General features: G+C 37.2%; 4 protein-coding genes across 5 annotated transcripts; all 4 read left to right on the top strand.

The window, feature by feature from the left end:
- Positions 1 to 8,088: 8,088 nt before the first annotated feature.
- Positions 8,089 to 10,807, top strand: Pgant1 (Polypeptide N-Acetylgalactosaminyltransferase 1). The gene is made up of 3 exons (XM_088032089.1): positions 8,089 to 8,746; positions 8,793 to 8,956; positions 9,009 to 10,807. Exons 1-3 carry the CDS (start codon positions 8,412 to 8,414, stop codon positions 10,211 to 10,213), a joined length of 1,704 nt encoding a protein of 567 aa, XP_087888215.1. The 5' UTR covers positions 8,089 to 8,411; the 3' UTR covers positions 10,214 to 10,807.
- A 43-nt stretch (positions 10,808 to 10,850) lies between these two features.
- Positions 10,851 to 12,663, top strand: LOC148177655 (prostatic acid phosphatase-like). Its single transcript, XM_088032091.1, has 3 exons — positions 10,851 to 10,979; positions 11,032 to 11,130; positions 11,299 to 12,663. The coding sequence occupies exons 1-3, from the start codon at positions 10,911 to 10,913 to the stop codon at positions 12,178 to 12,180; spliced, it is 1,050 nt and encodes a 349-aa protein (XP_087888217.1). The 5' UTR covers positions 10,851 to 10,910; the 3' UTR covers positions 12,181 to 12,663.
- A 22-nt stretch (positions 12,664 to 12,685) lies between these two features.
- LOC148177656 (guanine nucleotide-binding protein subunit beta-like protein 1) lies at positions 12,686 to 14,221 on the top strand. Its single transcript, XM_088032090.1, has 3 exons — positions 12,686 to 12,787; positions 12,835 to 13,042; positions 13,121 to 14,221. Exons 2-3 carry the CDS (start codon positions 12,893 to 12,895, stop codon positions 13,910 to 13,912), a joined length of 942 nt encoding a protein of 313 aa, XP_087888216.1. The 5' UTR covers positions 12,686 to 12,787; positions 12,835 to 12,892; the 3' UTR covers positions 13,913 to 14,221.
- A 2,640-nt stretch (positions 14,222 to 16,861) lies between these two features.
- Positions 16,862 to 18,806, top strand: edl (ETS-domain lacking). Of its 2 annotated transcripts, none has more exons than XM_088032584.1 (3): positions 16,862 to 16,972; positions 18,265 to 18,394; positions 18,452 to 18,806. In XM_088032584.1, exons 2-3 carry the CDS (start codon positions 18,298 to 18,300, stop codon positions 18,673 to 18,675), a joined length of 321 nt encoding a protein of 106 aa, XP_087888710.1. In that variant the 5' UTR covers positions 16,862 to 16,972; positions 18,265 to 18,297; the 3' UTR covers positions 18,676 to 18,806. The 2 variants fall into 2 exon arrangements, with proteins under 2 accessions (XP_087888710.1, XP_087888709.1); XM_088032583.1 differs by lacking the exon at positions 16,862 to 16,972 and adding an exon at positions 17,348 to 17,451.
- The last annotated feature ends 1,743 nt before the right edge of the window (positions 18,807 to 20,549 follow it).

Here is a 20,549-nt window from a genome sequence, read left to right on the forward strand (position 1 = left end):
TGATTCTATTAAATTCCGTAACATTGAGATTTTCAATCGTAAAACAGTAAAATTTAGAGGTTCTACTAAGATCAACTAAGTTATTATTTGCGCCAAATTTCAAAATTTTAAAACAAAAACCAGAATTTTTAGAAATTTTTATTTTTAAAACAAATCGAAATTTTCTACCAGATTCTATTAAATTCCGTAACTTTCGCAGTTTCAATCGTAAAACAATAAAATTAGGAGGTTTTAATACTTTCAATTAAAGTATTATCTGTGCCAAATTTCAAAATTTTAGAACCAAAATCGGTATTTTTAGAAATTTTCATGTCGAAAAAAGACCGAAACTTTCCTCCTAATTCTAATAACTTCGTTAACTTTGGTAGTTTCAACCGTAAAACAATAAAATTTGGACCTTTTACTACTTTCGGCCAAATTTCAAAATTTTAGAACGAAAAACAGAATTTTTAGAAATTTTTATGCCGGAGACTGACCGAACATTTCCTCCTGATTCTATTAAATTTTGTAACTTTGTAAGTTTCAATGGTAAATGAATGAAATTTGGAGGTTTTGCAACATTTAACTACGTTATTACCTGAGCCGAATTTCAAAATTTTAGAACAAAAAACAGAATTTTTAGAAATTTTTATTTCGAAGACAGACCGAAAATTTCCTCCTAATTCTATTAAATTCCTGAACTTTGGCAGTTTCAATCGTAAAACAGTAAAATTTGGAAATTTTATTTATTACGACTAAGTTATTGGCTGTGCCAAGTTTCAAAACTTTAGAACAAAAAACAAAACTAAAAAAAATATATGGCGAAGATAGACCGAAAATTTCCACCTGATTCTATTGAATTCTATAACTTTAGCAGCTTCAATCGTAAAACAGTAAAATTTGGAGGTTTTACTAATTTTGATTAAGTTATTACGTTAAAGTTAAAAGTTTTAGATCAAAAAACAAAAATTTGGGGATTTTTTCTTTTAAAGACAGACCGAAAATTTTCACATCTGCCTATTAAATTCCGTAACTTTGGCAGTTCCAATCGTAAAATTGTATAATTAGGGCGTTTCAATAAATTCGACTAAGTTATTGCCTGTGCCAAATTTTAAAATTTTAGAACAATAAACAAAAGTTTTTATGTCGGAGAAAAGTTTTAAAAATTCTTCATGACAAAATGGAGAAGATGATTGAAATCGAATTAAAATAAAAAAAAAAGAATTTATGCGATTGGCTGGCGTTGTCGTTATCAAAGTGGTTTTTATAACAAAAAACGCACCCAAGAATAACTCGATTGTAACTTTTCATTTATTGGATACAATTAAGTCATGCAAAAAAAAGAAGCACCGCATTGGATGTTAATGACATTATATTTGCTGCGTAACTTTTTCATTGGCTGTTTATGACAATTTAAAAAGACAGACGACTCATCTTTCTTATTACTGATCCCTGTCATGTAAATCATGTTAGAACTTCCCACGAATTTTCGCGTGTAATAATTCGCAGAAATAATCCACAAACTGACTCGCAACTGACATGTTGCCTTATCGCTTATAATACAAAAGAAACACAAAATCCCTGAAATAATCAACCAATATATCGCCTCCAAGTCGGGGATTAAAATCAGTGTTGATTCTATCGAAAAATAATGATTTGGAGTTAACAATCGATACGACTGTCACTCCGTCCCTGTATTAAAACACATTAAGAAATGGTCATATAAAGTGGTTTAAATTGACATGTGTGTTTACCGATAAAAAATAAATCGATCTCGAATTGAAACGTGCCGCGATAAAATATTCAAATTGACTTTTTTCGTGTTGTTGATTCCGAGCGATTTGTCCCCGCGACAATCGCCACATTGGGGGCAAATTTGACAACATTAAACTTCATATTATGAAAATCCCCAGCCTCTCCCTTTTTAACATCGGCTTACATCTTCCCACGAACTTTTAAAGCGAAATCAAATTCAATTCCGTCATGTCCCCATCGGTTCCGCCACGTTCCAGCAAGACTTATGATTATTACAGTCCCAGTAAGTACGTCTCATTCATCTGTCACTTGTGCATCACTTTTAAATTTGGAATCCGTCACACTGATTTTTTCGTGGTGGAATTAATCGGAACGTTTTTCGTTCGTTGACTTTGGAGAAAATCGTTTGTTGCTCCCTTTGGAAGGAACATGCACGATTTCCTTTTTTCACGTTGTTTCTAACCTCGAAAATCGTATTTGAGTTGAAACACTTCATAAATTTTAAATTGCTGCATGAGGGTGGATAACATCTGACCCACATTTTTTTCCTTCAAGCGGATATAAAACTGGTAAGTGCTATTGCCAATAAGCATCGATCAATGGTGGTGGTTTTCCTTTTTTTTGGTATTGTGGTGGGAATGGACAATAGATGCTCCATTTTATAACGGAAATTGTGCATTTTTTATCATTTCAAATGGATTAGGAAGTGTATTATTGTTGAAAAAATGAAGTTCAGAGGGTGTTCAGTTGATAAGTAGGAATTATATACAAGGGAGAAAAGACGCTTTTTGGTCAGAGGGTTATTGTTTCCCGAGATCCAAAAAATCGCTATACAATTTTCAAATTTAGTTGAGTTAATATACGACTCAAAAATAGTTATTTCCCTAAATTTCATAGCTGTAGCACTAAAATTATCAAAACTTCGAAATTTTCTGGTTGATGTACAACATTTTTGCTTCCTCTCCAAAATAAAAATTTCCAGAATTTGTGTTTTCCGCTATACAATTTTGCAATTTGGTAGACTTAATACACAACTCTAAAATAGTAATTTCCCCAAAATTCATAGCTGTAGCACTAAAATTACCAAAATTACAAATTTCATGGAGAATGTCGGAAATTTTTTCTTCCTCTCCAAATTAAAAATTTCCAAAATTTGTGTTTTTCGCTCTACAATTTTGCAATTTGGTAGAGTTAATACACAACTCAAAAATAGTAATTTCCCCCAATTTCATAGCTGTAGCACTAAAATTACTAAAATTACGAATTTTACTGGAGGATGTCGGAAATTTTTGCTTTCTCTCCAAAATGAAAATTTTAAAAATTTGTGTTTTCGCTCTAAAATTTTGCAATTTTGTAAACTTTATACACGACTCTAAAATAATAATTTCCCTAAATTTCATAGCTGTAACACTAAAATTACTAAAATTACGAATTTTACTGGAACATTTCGAACATTTTTCTTCCTCTCCAAAATAAAAATTTCCAAAATTTGTGTTTTTTGCTCTACAATTTTGCAATTTGGTAGAGTTAATACACGACTCAAAAATAGTAATTTCCCCAAATTTCATAGCTGTAGCACTAAAATTACAAAAAATTACAAAATTTTATTTGACGATTTCGAACATTTTTCTTGCTCTCCAAAATAAACATTTCCAAAATTTGTGTTTTTCGCTCTACAATTTTGCAACTTGGTAGACTTACTACACGACTCAAAAATAGTAATTTCCCTTAATTTCATAGCTGTAGCACTAAAATTACCAAAATTACGAATTTTCCTGGAGGATGTCAGAAATTTTTACTTTCTCTCTAAAATCAAAATTTACAAAATTTGTGTTTTTAGCTCTACAATTTTGCAATTTGATAGAGTTATTACACGACTCAAAAATAGTAATTTCCCCAAATTTCATAGCTGTAGCACTAAAATTACAAAAAATTACAAATTTTACTTGACGATTTCGAACATTTTTCTTGCTCTCCAAAACAAAAATTTACAAAATTTGTGTTTTTCGCTATACAATTTTGCAATTTGGTAGACTTAATACACAACTCTTAAATAGTAATTTCCCCAAAATTCATAGCTATAGCACTAAAATTACCAAAATTACCAAATTTCATGGAGGATGTCGGAAATTTTTTCATCCTCTCCAAAATAAAAATTTTCAAAATTTGTGTTTTTCGCTCTACAATTTTGCAACTTGGTAGATTTAATACACGACTCAAAAATAGTAATTTCCCTTAATTTCATAGCTGTAGCACTAAAATTACCAAAATTACGAATTTTCCTGGAGGATGTCAGAAATTTTTGCTTTCTCTCTAAAATCAAAATTTACAAAATTTGTGTTTTTCGCTCTACAATTTTGCAATTTGATAGAGTTAATACACGACTCAAAAATAGTACTTTCCCCAAATTTCATAGCTGTAGCACTAAAATTACAAAAAATTACAAATTTTACTAGACGATTTCGAACATTTTTCTTGCTCTCCAAAATAAAAATTTACAAAATTTGTGTTTTTTGCTCAACAATTTTGCAATTTGGTGGAGTTAATACACGACTCAAAAATAGTAATTTCCCCCAATTTCATAGCTGTAGCAGTAAAATTACCAAAATTACCAAATTTCATGAAGGATGTCGGAAATTTTTTCTTCCTCTCCAAATTAAAAATTTCCAAAATTTGTGTTTTTCGCTCTACAATTTTGCAATTTGCCAGAGTTATTACACGACTCAAAAATAGTAATTTCCCCAAAATTCATAGCTCTAGCACTAAAATTACTAAAATTACAAATTTTACTTAACGATTTCGAACATTCTTCATCCTCTCCAAAATAAAAATTTCCAAAATTTGTGTTTTTCGCTATACAATTTTGCAATTTGGTAGACCTAATACACAACTCTTAAATAGTAATTTCCCCAAAATTCATAGCTATAGCACTAAAATTACCAAAATTACCAAATTTCATGGAGGATGTCGGAAATTTTTTCTTCCTCTCCAAATTAAAAATTTCCAAAATTTGTGTTTTTCGCTCTACAATTTTGCAATTTGGTAGAGTTAATAGGTACACGACTCAAAAATAGTAATTTCCCCCAATTTCATAGCTGTAGCACTTAAATTACCAAAATTACCAAATTTCATGGAGGATGTCGGAAATTTTTTCTTCCTCTCCAAATTAAAAATTTCCAAAATTTGTGTTTTTCGCTCTACAATTTTGCAATTTGGTAGAGTTAATACACGACTCAAAAATAGTAATTTCCCCCAATTTCATAGCTGTAGCACTAAAATTACTAAAATTACCAATTTTACTGGAACATTTCGAACATTTTTCTTCCTCTCCAAAATGAATATTTCCAAAATTTGTGTTTTTCGCTTTACAATTTTGCAATTTAGTGAAATTAATACACGACTCAAAAATAGTAATTTCCCCAAATTTCATAGCTGTAGCACTAAAATTACCAAAATTAAGAATTTTCCTGGAGGATGTCGGAAATTTTTGCTTCCAAAATTTGTGTTTTTGCTCTAAAATTTTGCAATTTTGTAAACTTTATACACGACTCTAAAATAATAATTTCCCAAAATTTCATAGCTGTAACACTAAAATTACTAAAATTACGAATTTTACTGGAACATTTCGAACATTTTTCTTCCTCTCCAAAATAAAAATTTCCAAAATTTGTGTTTTTTGCTCTACAATTTTGCAATTTGGTAGAGTTAATACACGACTCAAAAATAGTAATTTCCCCAAATTTCATACCTGTAGCACTAAAATTACAAAAAATTACAAAATTTTACTTGACGATTTCGAACATTTTTCTTGCTCTCCAAAATAAACATTTCCAAAAATAGTGGAGAAACTCGAAATTTTTTGATTCGTTTCCAAACTAAAATTTTCCTAAATTTGTATTTTTCGCTTCACAATTTTACAATTCGCTGGAGTTAATTTACGATTAAAAAATAGTAACTTCCCCAAACTTCATATCTGAAGCACTAAAATTACCAAAATTTTGTTTTTCAAAATGAGACAGCGTGAAGAATAGCACTTAAAAACTGACCATTTGCTCGCTTCGCTCGCCTAAAGAATCTGTCCAAAAGCTCCATTTCTTCGTAACAACACGAGTAGTTTTCGCTGATATGATTATCAAAAGTGCAAACTTGTTCTGAATTTCATTACAACTTTCCGCAGTTTTACACTTCACGGTGGTCATCTCTTTGTAAACAATCCAATTTGAGCCCGGCGGCACGTTTCCAATCTTTTCGTTCTTTGAAACGAAGGTGCATGTCTACGTGCTCGCACATCATTCAAACCCGAATAAAAATTAACATCTCTTTAAACCGCACGCGCCCGACTTTAGTAATCAACGAGTAGGAAATAAAAGAAAAGACAGGAAATATGCTTTTAAGCATAAGAGGTCATCATCAGCCGAACGCCATCAACTCTTTTACTATTGTTCCTTTTAGCGTTTCATGGCCGAAGAAGTCGTATAAGTTTATATAACCGCGATAACAAAGAGACTGTACCAATACGACAGTTTCTAACTTTTCCATGTTCTCCCCGTTGATAATTCCAAACCCACAAATACCGAAATAACGGTGAAATTCCGACATGATCTCGCCACTTTACATATTTCTTTTCGTACGACATGGCTGTCGGCCATCATATCTTCGTGATCTCTTTTCTTCTCTTGGAAATAAAGTTACCGCTCTGCTAAGTCCTTTTATCAGCTTGTGCATACGTGGTGGAGCATGATCACGTCCGGTCGTAACCTCCTCGAGATGTTTAAATAAATAAGAAAAAAATCTTTTTTGTCTCCATGTCCAGTGGGTTTCTTGGAACGGGAGCACACGAATTGTGTCATAAAGAAATGAAATTTGTTCCAGTGATGTTACTGTCATTGCTCATGACCTTCATGAAGGAGAAAACGAAGCTCGTCGACCAGAACGAAATAGAAAAAATACGACATGAATGCAATGACTTTTTCATCGTGCAACTATTAAATCGCACAAAAAGCCCATTCAGGAACACAATGGGCCCGAGTTAGCATGTATGATCAATTTCAAATACAGTCGAACCTTTCAACCGCTGACAAACAAACGGACGGTTTATGACTCAGTATATTGTGTCGCAGGGTGACGAGGCGCTCTGTTGTCGCGCGCGTGGGTTGAAGCCACCGAGGAGTGTGTCATTTAGGTTATGTACACTATATATCCTCCTTTCTAAGTTTTGTTACAGAATATGCAATCCCATCGCGTTCAATTTTGTGCAAAAATGCTCATCATCGTGCAACGATCTCAGCAGGTGCTGACCTTAATTAATATCAAAAGAATATGGGAACAGTATAGCAGCATGAGAACATGATATCAATTAATTTCATCCAACTTTCAACTGGAAGCTAGATATGGATATCGAAACTAGGAAAACTACAAACATTAATCAATCCCACCCTGCGTTCCATTACAGAGATGTACTGAGTCTTTTCAAAGCTCGAACAAATTAATTATCACCGTGTAAGCGCTTTTTAACAGCCACCCAACTCCACTAAAGCCAAATACGGTCATTTTATTGGCGCCATTATCGAAAGAGTAAACACGGTTTTAATCAAAACTGTTTGCCCTCATCCAACAAAAATGAAGGTGTAAAGCCTTCAAACGTGCCCCTTGTATCAACAAAATGGCGCCCCGCTGCCATTTTTAATTTACTCGCGCCCCACTAAGATTAAGGGGCGCCTCCTTTCAAATTATTTCCAAGTCGCCTTGTCACTGCTATCGTGACAGCCCAGCCCTGACCTCACCCATCCCGGATATAAATCACCCGCAACGCAAAAATTCAATTTCAATTAGCGTTTTATGGCTGGGCGAGTCCGGCCCTGTCCATAACCCACTTTCGTACGATTGACATCGGGACGCCACGGAACGTCATGAGTGACGTTTCACGCGCCCTTGCCACCCCCAAACCACCCCAAACTTCAAAATATCCCGGAAAACTCGCGAAAATGCGAAAACTCACCACTGAGAAATCAAAAGGCTTCTGGGCTGGAAAGCTCCACGAGTCCGGCACTGGAAGGTGAGTCACACCGGGTTCCACGAATTATTTAAATTGTTCGCGTTATGAGCGAATTCATTTACATTAATTACAAACATTCCGCCATTAAAAATGACACGGAAAACAAAAGACTGCGCGTGCGCCGGAAGCACATGGTTGCTAGATGCACCGGAAAATTGTCTTCCCGGAATAGAAACGCGATTTCGTGGGTGAATTCCCGAGGAACGTCACTTGTACAAGTCGTACCACTTCCGGTTATGAAATAAATCCCTGGAATAGTGACGAAGAATCGGGGAAATAGGAACGCAAAGTTGGCAATCCTGCTTAAACGTCAAACGTCAGCGAAATGTCACTCGCACACATTTGAATAACATAACCCCACACTTTTGAAAGTTAACAAAAACCCGTGAAATTCCCAGTTGAAAAAAAATAGTCACGAAATTGTCACAACATCGATCGAAGCTTAGTCACAGAAATTCTTTCCGGGGCAACAGTGGCGGCTTCAGTTATTTTTCGGCCCACATCTCATTTTGCCAACAAGTCAGTTTTTGTTTAGATAAGTGGCCTAATTCAAATAAACTTTCCCAGATAAAGAATGTGCGAACTCTCGTAGAGTCAGTAACGTGAACCACGTTGTCAAATAATGTTATTGAAATGTCCACGAATTAAGCGTGTCTACTTAAAATTTTTTCTTGCGGCCACTGTGGTAACTGCGGTGGTGATCTTCCTGAGGAATTTACTACTCGAAGGGATTCCGACTTCCAAGGCTCTGCCCCTGGAGACAACTCAGTTTGAGGCAAAACTTAGAAGTTATGAGGGTAAGATTGTACCGAATTTGGGGAACAATGGGGAGCCGGCGTACCTCGAAGGCCCCGACGCTAAAGAAGGGGAGAAGGCGCTTAAGAAGTACGCTCTGAACACTGTACTAAGTGACCGAATGCCGCTGGACCGGAAACTGAGGGACCCCCGGAATCCAAAGTATGTTCCTCGAACTCTTAGCCCCAATTTAACACTTCTCTTGCAGATGCAAGACTTTTAATTACGACCCTAATCTGAAGGCGTCTGTTATTGTGATATTTTACAACGAGCTTTTGAGCGTAATTTTGCGGACCATCTGGAGCGTCATTTTACAAACGCCTAGGCACCTCCTTCAGGAAATTATTCTGGTGGATGATGCAAGCACTGATGGTACGTTAATCCGTCTTTATCCCCCTGATAAGATATCCAAATCGTTTTATAGACTCCTTGAACGGTCTTCTGGATTACTACATCCAATCGCGTCTGCCGACGTACAATATCAAGCTAATCCACTTGAAATCCCGGATGGGTTTGATCCGCGCTCGCCTCCAAGGCGCCCGCGTCGCCACCGGCGACGTTCTCATCTTTCTGGACGCTCACTGCGAAGCCACCTCCTCCTGGATCGAGCCCCTCCTCTCCCGGATTGAAGAAGACCGTACGGCTGTCCTCGTACCAATCATCGACGTGATCGAAGCCAACACCCTCGCGTATTCGACCAATGGCGACACGAGCTACCAAGTGGGCGGGTTTTCGTGGTCCGGCCACTTCACCTGGATTGACATCCAGGATGAAGCGGACAAAAGAAAATTGACGCCGGTGAAGAGTCCCACGATGGCGGGAGGGTTGTTTGCCATGGACCGCAAGTTCTTCTGGGAGATTGGGTCTTACGACGAACAGATGGATGGTTGGGGCGGGGAGAACCTGGAGATGTCCTTCAGGATATGGCAGTGTGGAGGGCGGCTGGAAACCGTCCCGTGTTCCAGAGTTGGACACATTTTCCGGGACTTCCATCCGTATTCCTTCCCGGATAATAAGGATACGCATGGGATTAACACGGCGAGATTAGCCCATGTCTGGATGGATGAGTACAAGAGGTTCTTTTTCATGCATCAGCCGGCTTTGGAAAACAACCCCATTGTGGGGGATTTGACCCATAGAAAACACCTCAGAGAGAAGCTCCGCTGTAAGAGCTTCAAGTGGTACTTAGAGAACGTCTACCCCGAGAAGTTCATCCCCGATGAGAACGTCTACGGCCATGGACAAGTCCAAAACTCATACGGTCTATGTCTAGACGACCTCCAACTCGGCGAAGACAAAATCGGACCATTGGGACTGTACCAATGCCACCCATACTTGGCAATGTCTCAGTACTTCTCTCTGAGCTTCAAAGGCGAACTCAGAAAAGAAAACTTCTGCGCCGAGACGTTCGGCGTCAGAGAGGTGCAGCTTACTGAATGTCACGGTCATAAAAGGGAACAATTTTGGGTACTTTTTAGGAATGGGACCATTTATAACCCTACTTCTGATAAATGTTTAACTAGTGCAGGAGTCGAAAACGGAAAAGGATTAGTTGTGGAGGCGTGCGCTGATAGCATTTTTCAAAAGTGGCGCTTCACGCACGTCAACACAACGGCTGTGACGTTGTGATAGAGCTTGGACCAATAGCATCTCGGTGTTGAGTCACGTGAACACTTTTGGTAGTCAAGAGGCGGGGCAGTGGGAGGAGCTAATGAAATTTCACCGATTTCCGTAAAGTGGGCTTCCATTGTTGTAGCTAGCGGTAGGACGTAACCCTGGTGATGTGGGCTTCTTTCGTACGTTTTAGGGTAACAGTATAACCAACGTATTTTAAAGCCGCTTTATTTTTGCGTCTTTTACTTAACTTTACTGAATTAAACTGTGATCCTCATACTAATACGCCGGATATTGTTCCTCTTTCCACAAAAAGTCATTTGGCTAGACGAGTAATCATCAATCAATCACAAATTGTGTGGGTAAAAAAAATAAGACTGACTTGCAGCGTATTGGCTCGGTTTCCTCCTCCAACGACTCACTATAAGTAGACTAGAAGTTAATTTTAAGTAAAACTGATTTTTATATTGTAACACTGACTTTTGCTCACTTCAAGGTCAAATTTAAGAAGCTCCTCCTACTCCCGCCATCTTAAAAAAGTATTTTTGTCAGTGTAAATCGACTTTTTATCCATTGTTGGTTTGTTTGTAATAAACAATTATATTTTTACTCTTTTTATAATTTTCCCCAGCGAGTCTGTCAGGGTCGTCACGTGTTTAGTGGGCGTTGCAAGTCCAGTGTGTGTTCGGTTCCATTCAAAGTACAACGTACAATGTTCGTTCTACTTTTTAGCATTGTAATAGTGTCCGGTGTGACCGGTGAGCTCTTATCAGCGGTTGTTGTAAGAATTTAACACCAAATTTTAATCGAAGATTAAGTTTAATTCGTTTTAGATTCACCGACATGGCGACAGAAACCCTATGACAACCTACAAAACAGACCCTTATTCCGACGAGTCGCACTGGCCGGAAGGATTAGGACAGCTAACCAAAGTAAAAATCCAATTTATAGTTTAATCCGCCAGTGGGTGCGTCCCGTGAATAACAAACCAAGCCCACTGTTATAAAACGCGCCTCGCCCAATCACAGCGTCTTAAAAAGAGGGCGTCACCAATACGATCTTGAGATTCGAGCGCGAGATTCAAATTCGTGTTTTTTCAGAGAGGCATTCAGCGTCAGTACGACTTGGGGGTGTGGCTCAACGCCCGTTACTCCTCCCTTTTAGCGCCTCGCTACTCCCCCAGGACTATCCACGCCGTCTCTACCGACGTTGATCGGACTCTTATGTCTGCGGAGGTGACTCTCGCCGGTCTCTACCCTCCTTCAGAAACCGCGAAGTTTCTTGATATCAACTGGCAACCGATTCCTGTGCACACAACCCCAACTCAAGAAGATCCTCTGTTGGCAATGAAGAAGCCGTGCAAGAAGTACCAGCGGATGTTCGAAGAGTTGTTAACATCAGAGACAATCACGCAAATCAATGATATTAATAAGAACTTGTACGAGTTTTTGAGTAACAGAACTGGAAACGCCATTAAAGACGTGTACGACGTGGAGATCATCTTCAACACGTTGCACTCTCAGTTCTTGGCCAACAAGACTCTCCCGGATTGGGCGTCTGAGATGTACCCGGAAGCCATCAAACAAGTCGTTCTTTTACGGTACAAACTCCCGTGTTACACGAAGGAGTTGGCTCGACTGATGACAGGGTTGCTCTTCGGCAGAATTCTTGAGAATTTTGGGGGTGAAGAAACGACGAAATTGTTGGTGTTTTCAGGGCACGACTCCACATTGTCCAATGTTTTGACCACAATGGGGGCCTTCAACGAGGAGGTGCCCCCTTATTCGAGCGCCGTGCTTATGGAACTACACCAAGGGGTTGATGAGAAATATGTTAATATTTTTTTTAAGAACGACACGGGGGTGTACGATGTTGTCTTAGAAGGGTGCGATTTTAAGTGTGGTTTTTCGAATTTTAGCCGAGTTTTGGAGCCTATGGTGGTACCTAGTGTGGAGCAGTGGGAGTTAGAGTGCGAAAATTAGTAAAATTGGTACTGAATACCGTGTTTATGACTGAATTGGAGTCCTAACTGCACAAAGGGACGAAACCAGCACAGTGTTTGATTCTTAAATTTTGTTATTTATGACAGGTTCCCCAGACCCCTCTAAACAACTAAAACCGACTATCACTTTTACCGATGCCTGTCATAAATTATAAGATATAAGAATCAGTTACTGTAGTGGTCTGGTCCCTTTGCGCAGTTAGGACACCAATAAAGTCATAAACACGGTACTTGGTGCCGGCTACAGTAAAGAGATTGAAACTGTGGACTGCCGGTGTCGGTTTTAATTTACCGTTGGAGGCGTGTTAGCCACATTTGGTGTAATGTTGGTTGCCTACGTACAAACTTTATCTAGTTTCGAAATTTGTTCTGTTTAGCTCTGTTACCTTATTATTGTAATAACGTATGTCGATACTTAATTGTCGTTAAAATGCGCAGTAAATTAAATCGTAATTTCAAATAATTGTTTGTTTTTTTTTCGTAATGTTGGTTGCTTCTCTGAATGACAGTTCAGAACAAACGTCAACAAACTGATATCACCAGTGCAAAGTGCTAAAACGGATTTTCCGTTAAATTTATACAAAATAGTAAGTTTCATTTGTTTGTTTCAGTAAAAAAACACAAGAAATTTCAGTTTTAGGTGACATTTCGCCGTTGCAAGGGATGTGAATATTTCCACACCTCCAGTGAAAATGGCAGTTTTACCCCCAGACCCTGTGTTCTGTTTAAAAGGTGACATGGGTCACGTTCACAGTTTGTGTTTTCCCATTACAGACGAAAATTACACTTCCAGGCTGCTGGCGGCTACAGAAACCGGGTTTGTCCATTTCTGGGACTTGGAGGTAAGAAAATCGCAAAATTTCGCGATATTTTTACTCGCCCCGCCTCTTTTTCTTACGCCCCGCCCTCTTCTATTCCAGACGAACCGCCTCCAACACAAGCAACAAATGGGCGACTCGATCCAGGCAGTCCACACCCTCAAAAGCGATATTCTAACTCAGGAAAAGAGCGGTTTAATCAAACACTGGACGATCGAAAACGACTCGAATTATAAACTCGCAAAGACATACACGTGCAATGGCGGCTTCTGTCGCAGCCTCCTCCTTAACGAGAATCTCATTGTCCCCCAAGAAAACAGCACTCTTGACGTCATCGACATCAAAACAATGATGAAACAAAACCGCTTGGTCCCCCATAAATCGAAACTTGGTGACGTCATGTGTCTCCAGAAAGTCGAATTGGGGGGGAAAGTGTATATTTTGGGGGGGTACGAAACCGGGGATATTATTCTATGGGACTACACGACATTTCAACCGTGTGGCCATTTGAAACTCCGCGAGTATATAACTTCGTTGACGTTTGACCCGGTCAGTGGGCGTGGTATTTGTGGGAACTCCTCCAATACCTTACAGATTTTTACGATTGATCCGAATTTTAATATCACACTGAAAGGTGAGATCTCGATAACCAATGACGGGTGCAATATTGTCAAATTGAGGTGGGACAGGAAAATTTTCGTGTCAGGGGGGTGGGACGGGAGTTTGAGACTTTTCTCGTGGAAAAGTCTAAGGTTGTTGGCGGTTTTGACAGAGCACAGGGGGGCAGTAACCGACGTGCAATTCTCCCCCAAGAATGTTAGATACTGGGACGCGAATATCATGGCAGCTAGTGGTGCCGATGGGATGATTTCTTTATGGAATCTGTATAATTGAGTACTGACTGAATCGTACTTGAGGCTGTTTTTGGAGGTACAAATTTTGATTTGTGATATAAGTTGTAATCTTATTCATAAGTTTGTATGAGAATTCAAATATTTTTTATCGATTTTCAATTAGGTATACTTAATATGAAGTTAGTACCACCAGATGCTGCAACTTCAGAGCTTTACGGAATGTTAAGAGACTCCAGTATTGTTAGCTTTCTTATAGATAAGGTATCACTGTATAACTCGTTGTAGTAAAATCATTGTTGACCAGTTTTCTATGTATTTTGTGCCTCGTTGAATAAATATTTTTCATAAATTTAGTGATTTTATTTTTGTCAGCAACAAATTAGTTTCGCACCCAATTTCACACTCGCCACCTCTATTTATCCATTCAGAGAATATTCCACCCCTGTCACTTTGTTTGTTCCCGTGCCACCCATGGCAACGTCCGTTTTTGTGCCACGTGACCGTCCCTTGACGTTTCCTTTTCATTCTTCCTGTCTTCAGAAAACGGCCGTTTCCGGTGGTCATGTCTTCGCATAAAGTCTACAAATTCGCCCTGTAATAAACCGATTTATTTTTATGACAGTTATTTGACGATTTTACAGTTGGACACCTGTTGGCTGACGTGATTGTATTCGTATTCCGGAGGTTCGGAATCGAGAATGTGATGTTTGGATTCGGGACAGATGCTTCCGGTGATTGACAATGGTTTGAGCGAGGACAAGAGAGATTGACCAGAAAAAGAAGCGGGCGGCGTGGATAATCATCGGAGGAAATGAGGCGGATGGGTGCGAAGGGGTGGTTTTTTACGGCAATGGAATTCTTATTAGTGATGAGTAGGCAATGGGTTTTGATGGAGCTTGATGGTGGGTTGATTAATTACGAAACAGGTAGCAGATGGAGGAACATGTGCAGCGCGCTTTATAACACAAAGTTACGTCAAGCTTCGACTCGTCTGATAACTTCGCTACGCGAGCCATAATAATTCCCTCTATTATCCTCATTACATAAATGTCTACTTTGTTTTTAATTTGGTTTGTGACACAGTGACAGATTTGAATTAATAGTAAAATTCTGCGTCAAATGAGTACCTTTGACTGTTTAACTACTTTAATAAACTAGATTTTGGCATAAATCAGAATTTTTTGATTTAAAAAAAAATTCGACACAAAAACGACGTCGAATATCGTTTATGTGTTACATCAATCGAAAGAGCAATTTGAGATCTATAAAGTGACCAAATTTAATATGCGTAACTAACGTATTTTTTATTCTTATTTGCGTCTAATTCAATTATTCGTTATCGCAGAAAAATTCTAAGAACAGTTTTGGATTCCACGTAAAATTCTGCGTAAAATGAGTACCTATTACTTGAAATTTACTCCCCAAATAAACAAGATTTTGACATAAAATTGAATTTTTGACTGGCATTTGGAGCTCATTTTCAAAAATTTTTTTCCCCACGAAAACGACTTCGATTTTGTTTGTGCGTTACATCAGTCGAAAAAGCGGTTGGAGTTCTATAAACTGGGTAAATTTGGCATTCATAGCTCAAGTATTTTACGAGGGAGAGCCAAAAACTCAAATTTTATGTTTTAATTTTCATCTTTTTAGTATTGTTTTGATCGCAGTTTTTTCTTATTCTTATTTGCCTCTAATTTGATTTTTTGTTGTCGTAGGAAAGTTCTAAGAACAGTTTCCGATTCGACGTAAAATTCTGCGTAGAATGAGTACCTATACTTTCAGTTTACTCCACAAATGAACTAAATTTTGACATAAAATAGAATTTTGCACCGGCATTTGGAGCTCATTTTCAAAAAAAAATTTTGCCACGAAAACGACGTCGAAATCGTTTGTATGTTACATCAATCGAAAGAGCAGTTCGAGCTCTATAAACTGGTTAAATCTAACATTCACAGCTCAAGTATTTTACGAGGGAGAGTCAAAAACCCAAATTTTATCTTTTTTTATATTGTTTTGTTCGCCGTTTTTATTCTTATTCGCTTCTACAATTATTTGTTGTCCTAGGAAAATTGTAAGGACAGATTTGGATTCAACGTGAAATTCTGCGTAAAATAAGTACCTATGACTTAACGTTTACTCCACATATAAACTAGATTTTGACATAAATTTGAATTTTTGACTGGTATTTGGTGCTTATTTTGATTTTTTTTTCACGAAAACGACTAAAATTACGTTTGTATGTTGCGTCAATTGAGAAAGCAAATCGAGATCTACAAATTAGCCAATTCGGACATTTATAGCTTAAGTATTTTACAAGGGAGAGCCAATTTATCGTTTTTTCATCGTTTTGAAACTTATTTGTTTCTAATTCGGTTATTTGTCGTCGTAGAAAAAATCTAAAGACAGACTTGGTGTCTACATACAATTCTGCGTAAAATGAGTACCTATGACTTTATGTAAACATTACAAATAAACTAGATTTTGAAATAAAATACAATTTTTGACTAGCAATTGGCCTTCATTTTTCATAAAAGTTTTTGCTATAAAAACGACATTGAATAGGTTTATATGTTACGTCAATTGAAAGAGCAGTTCAAGATGTTCAAACTGACCAAATCTGTTATCAAGTATTTTCCAAAGGAGAGCTAAAAAACACCGGTTTGATCGCAATTTTTTTATTTTGAAACTTTGAAGGACACATTTGAATTCCACGTAAAATTCTGCGTGAAATGAGTACCCACAACTGTTGAGTAAAACCCCTCAAAAAAAAAACGTGACATAACATCCCATTAGCCCCCAATCCTCCACTTCCGCCAAACCCCCGTATTATTTAATAGAACACAAATTCCACCCCTAGCCCTTGGTGACCGACCCTAATTAAAACTGCAATTAACGTCCACTTCCAGCAGAATGTGCCGACTTTAATGGCCCGGAAAGTAGAGTGGGGGTAACTACCCCCGGAAGCTGATTTATCAGCGAAGGCCGTGGTTAGCTTTGGGTCATTCGTGGCGTCGTTGGCGTTGGAAACGGTTGTGTTTTGTTTGTGGAACATCTGTCAACGTGCACGTGCTCGCGCCTACTTGATCCGACTACCAAGAAGGTAAGTGTCATTTGTTTGCTAATTGATTAGCAGGGGCAAGGTCGTCAGAGGCGAGCATTTAGGAACTTGCAATCTTAGGAAAACTGAAGTTTGATTAATTAATTTTCGATGTGCACTTGTGGCGCCCTTACCCCCGCCCGCTCATTCTTATTTCCGGGAATTGCGTTTTTGTCACAATGGTCCAAAAAGCGACGTTCGTTTTGCATTCGAAATGAATGAAACGGAAAAAATGATAATGGCAATTGAAAATCGGTGATAATAAGTTTCCTTTTCCTGTCAGTATGGTCAAACAGGGCTTTTATATAGGCAAGGATACGGATATCCTGTCTGTGGACGTCCTTTACATGTGCGTTTATTACAAATGTATGTAAATAATGCCCTCCTCTCAGATTAAACGTTTCGTTCGGTGATGATACGCGAATTTTTCTCGCTGCTGCTATATCAATTTTGTTTGTTGTGATACGGACCATATGGGACTGGTAAGGCGACACCCTCTTGTGCCCTAAATGGCCCCTTATCGATTCTAACGGCTTTAGCACACTCGGGAGTTTTTCATGTTTGCCGACAGACATCTGATGCTCATAGACGTACAAACCGGAGAGCGACTTCATTTTCTGACTCACCCTGTACATACAAAAGATAAAAAATCACGGAAATGCGTAGAAGACGTTTTCGGTGATTTTTATTAATTTAAAGGTAAAAATTCCAAAATCCGGACCTTATTCGGCGCCACTGATATGCACAAAATAACCTTAACAACAACGGAGAGCATTTTCTTCGTTAATAATGTACCTATGCATAGTAACCTAAATAATCATTGGCGTAGCATGAAAATTTCTATAATTTTTTTCTTAAAACTGAAAAGCAATTTAAAAAACGAAACCTGCCAACTTCATTTAATTAAAATAAGCTGTAATGGATTTTTTTCCGCCTCTATTTCAAAATCGCCAATTTTTGAGATTCCAAATTTCGCCGTTTTTTGTGCTCCAATTGTAATTTCCGGTAATTGTCCGGTCACAATCCGGTAATTAACGTCTAAACAAAAATTTCGATTCTCTCCCAATTAGAATCTGTTGGTCTCGAATCCGGTCCGCCCTCTGCTTCCGACTCTCTGCCGTTTCGTTATGTCAGTGGTGATGTATTCGTCCGGGCCTTTCAGGGGTAGTTTTAGACACAGGAAGGGGTGTTTCCTCATCAATGCCGTTTCCGCCAGGCTTTCATAGAGCCCACATCCGCGAAACGAAAATAAACAACGCTGGCATTTGAGTAATTCCTGAATTCCGGATTTTCAGATAAAAGACACCAAAATAGGGCACTACTTGAAAATGGCTTTACAAACGGCGGAAGTTGCTCCAGTCAGGTACGGACCCACGAGATGGGAAAGGGTGAATTTCGAAGAACTCGAAGACAGCTTACCCAAAGGTTCGTCTCAATTTTAATTTCAACACACTGTATATTTTATTGTGTTTTTATTTTTAGATCCGAGACAGTGGAGTAGGGAGCACGTGGCCCAGTGGGTCAGCTTGGTCACTCGTCAGCACGGACTGCCGGAAGTGCAATCTTCCAGATTTTTGATGAATGGAAAAGCTTTGTGTTTAATGACGTTGAGTATGTTCTTAAGTCGAGTTCCTTTAGGAGGAAAGCTTTTGTACAAGGATTTCCAATTGAGGCTGTGTGCGGCGCTGTATGGGGTCAATCAATAGGGTGGAATGTTTCTAGAGTTTTTACAAAATTTTAGGTTTAGGAAATGTACGTTTATTTAGCACTCGGCAGGAATTGTAATGATTAATTTGTTTTAGTGTCCTAGTCATGTAAATAAAGTATTTTATGTAGATCCGATTTTTATTAATTCAGTTTCTTTTATACTATTTTTTTGTCTCGTCTAAATCCAGAAGTCGAGTTCTAATGTTCAGAGCGTTTTTTGCCATCCAATAAGTTGATTGTTTTATTCTGCGCGACTAAATTAGCTAGGAAATTTGTCCAATAAATATGAGTTTTGAGGATCCAGCCAATGAACGATCAGTTCCGATCGAGTTGGATGCTTGGATGCGTTTTTTGCTATAAAAACTACTTTGATAACGACGATGCCAGCCAATACAATGAATTGTTTTTTACGTTTTAATCGCAATCTCCATTTTGTTATAAAGAAAGGGTGGGTCTGTGTGAAGTCAGAATTTTGGAGTTTCGTTTTATAGGTCGAACTCAAAATACAAAATATTCCACAGTTTTAATGTTAAATTAATTAAAGGTGGACTTACTACTTTACAGGCGTTTATTTAGCATATAAATTGCAGAATTTTAGATACAGATTTAGAAATTTTAGAATTGTTTTTTGTACGACGAATTATAGAAAAGCACAATATGCTATAAAAAATTTTAAATTCGGCATTTTTATTAGCAAAGTTATAAAATTTGCTGGACTTACCATTTTTGAGGCGTTTATTAAGTGTACTAATTTGTAAAATTTTAGAAACAGATTTAGAAAGTTTAGAATTGTTTTTTGTACGATGAACTTGAAATGCAAAATATGCTATAAAATTTTGTAAATTCGACATTTTTTAAGTAAAGGTATAAAAATTAAAAAAGTACAAAAACTAATATAAAGGACGAACTCAAAATGCAAAATATTCCATAAAAATTAATTATTTCCACAATTTTAACGTTAGAGAAATGAAATTTTGTGGATTTTTCCTTAAGGGGCATTTCTTAAGTGTATCAAATTTCAAAATTGTAGAACAAAAAGTACGAATTTGAGAATTTTTCGTTTCATAGGACGACTCAAAATGCAAAATATTCTATAAAAATTAATATGTAACTTCCACAATTTAAACGCCAAAGAAATGAAATTTGGTGGACTTTTTCCTTTAGACGCATTTATTAAGTGTACCAAGTTTTAAAATCGTCGAACAAAAATTACGAATTTTAGAATTTTTCATTTTATAGGATGAACTCAAAATGCATATTATTCCATAAAAATTTGCAACTTCCACAGACTTAACGCAAAATAAATGAAATTTAGAGAACTTAAACCGTTCAAGGCAATTATTCAGTGTACTAAATTGCAAAATTTTAAATCAAGAAATACGAATTTAAAAAAAATAATAATTTAGAGGACCAACTTAAATCGCAAAATAATCTATAAAAATTAATGACTTCCAAAATAATAAGTCAAAGAAATAAAATTTGGTGTTTTTTTTCTTTACAGGCATTTATTCAGTGTACCAAATTTCAAAATCGTAGAACAAAAAGTACGAATATTAGAATTTTTTGTTTTATAAGACGAACTAAAAATGCAAAATATTTTATAAAAACTAGAAACTTCCACAATTTTTACTTGAAAGAAATAAAATTTGGTGTTTTTTTTTCCTTTAGGGACATTTTTTATTAAGTGCACCAAATTCCAAATTCTAAAATACGAAATACAAATTTTTAGAAGTTTTCGTTTCATACGACCAACTCAAAATGCAAAATATTCTATGAAAATTTGTAACTTCCTCAGATTTAACCCAAAACAAAAAAAAAATTGGGGAGTTTAATCCTTTAGAGACATTTATTTAGTGTACCAAATTGCAAAATT

This window comes from Gnatocerus cornutus, chromosome 3 (assembly GCF_029298725.1).
Source record: "Gnatocerus cornutus isolate USDA-ARS CGAHR chromosome 3, icGnaCorn1.1, whole genome shotgun sequence".
Taxonomy (NCBI): Eukaryota; Metazoa; Arthropoda; class Insecta; order Coleoptera; family Tenebrionidae; genus Gnatocerus; species Gnatocerus cornutus.

Coding starts and splice junctions, on each gene's coding strand:
- Pgant1 (XM_088032089.1), top strand. CDS start 8,412: ATGTTATTGAAATGTCCACGAATTAAGCGTGTCTACTTAAAATTTTTT. Junction 8,747..8,792: donor AGGGACCCCCGGAATCCAAA/GTATGTTCCTCG, acceptor CTTCTCTTGCAG/ATGCAAGACTTTTAATTACG. Junction 8,957..9,008: donor GGATGATGCAAGCACTGATG/GTACGTTAATCC, acceptor ATCGTTTTATAG/ACTCCTTGAACGGTCTTCTG.
- LOC148177656 (XM_088032090.1), top strand. CDS start 12,893: ATGGCAGTTTTACCCCCAGACCCTGTGTTCTGTTTAAAAGGTGACATG. Junction 13,043..13,120: donor TCCATTTCTGGGACTTGGAG/GTAAGAAAATCG, acceptor CTTCTATTCCAG/ACGAACCGCCTCCAACACAA.
- LOC148177655 (XM_088032091.1), top strand. CDS start 10,911: ATGTTCGTTCTACTTTTTAGCATTGTAATAGTGTCCGGTGTGACCGGT. Junction 10,980..11,031: donor AGCTCTTATCAGCGGTTGTT/GTAAGAATTTAA, acceptor AATTCGTTTTAG/ATTCACCGACATGGCGACAG. Junction 11,131..11,298: donor GATTAGGACAGCTAACCAAA/GTAAAAATCCAA, acceptor GTGTTTTTTCAG/AGAGGCATTCAGCGTCAGTA.
- edl (XM_088032583.1), top strand. Junction 18,395..18,451: donor CGAAGACAGCTTACCCAAAG/GTTCGTCTCAAT, acceptor TTTTATTTTTAG/ATCCGAGACAGTGGAGTAGG.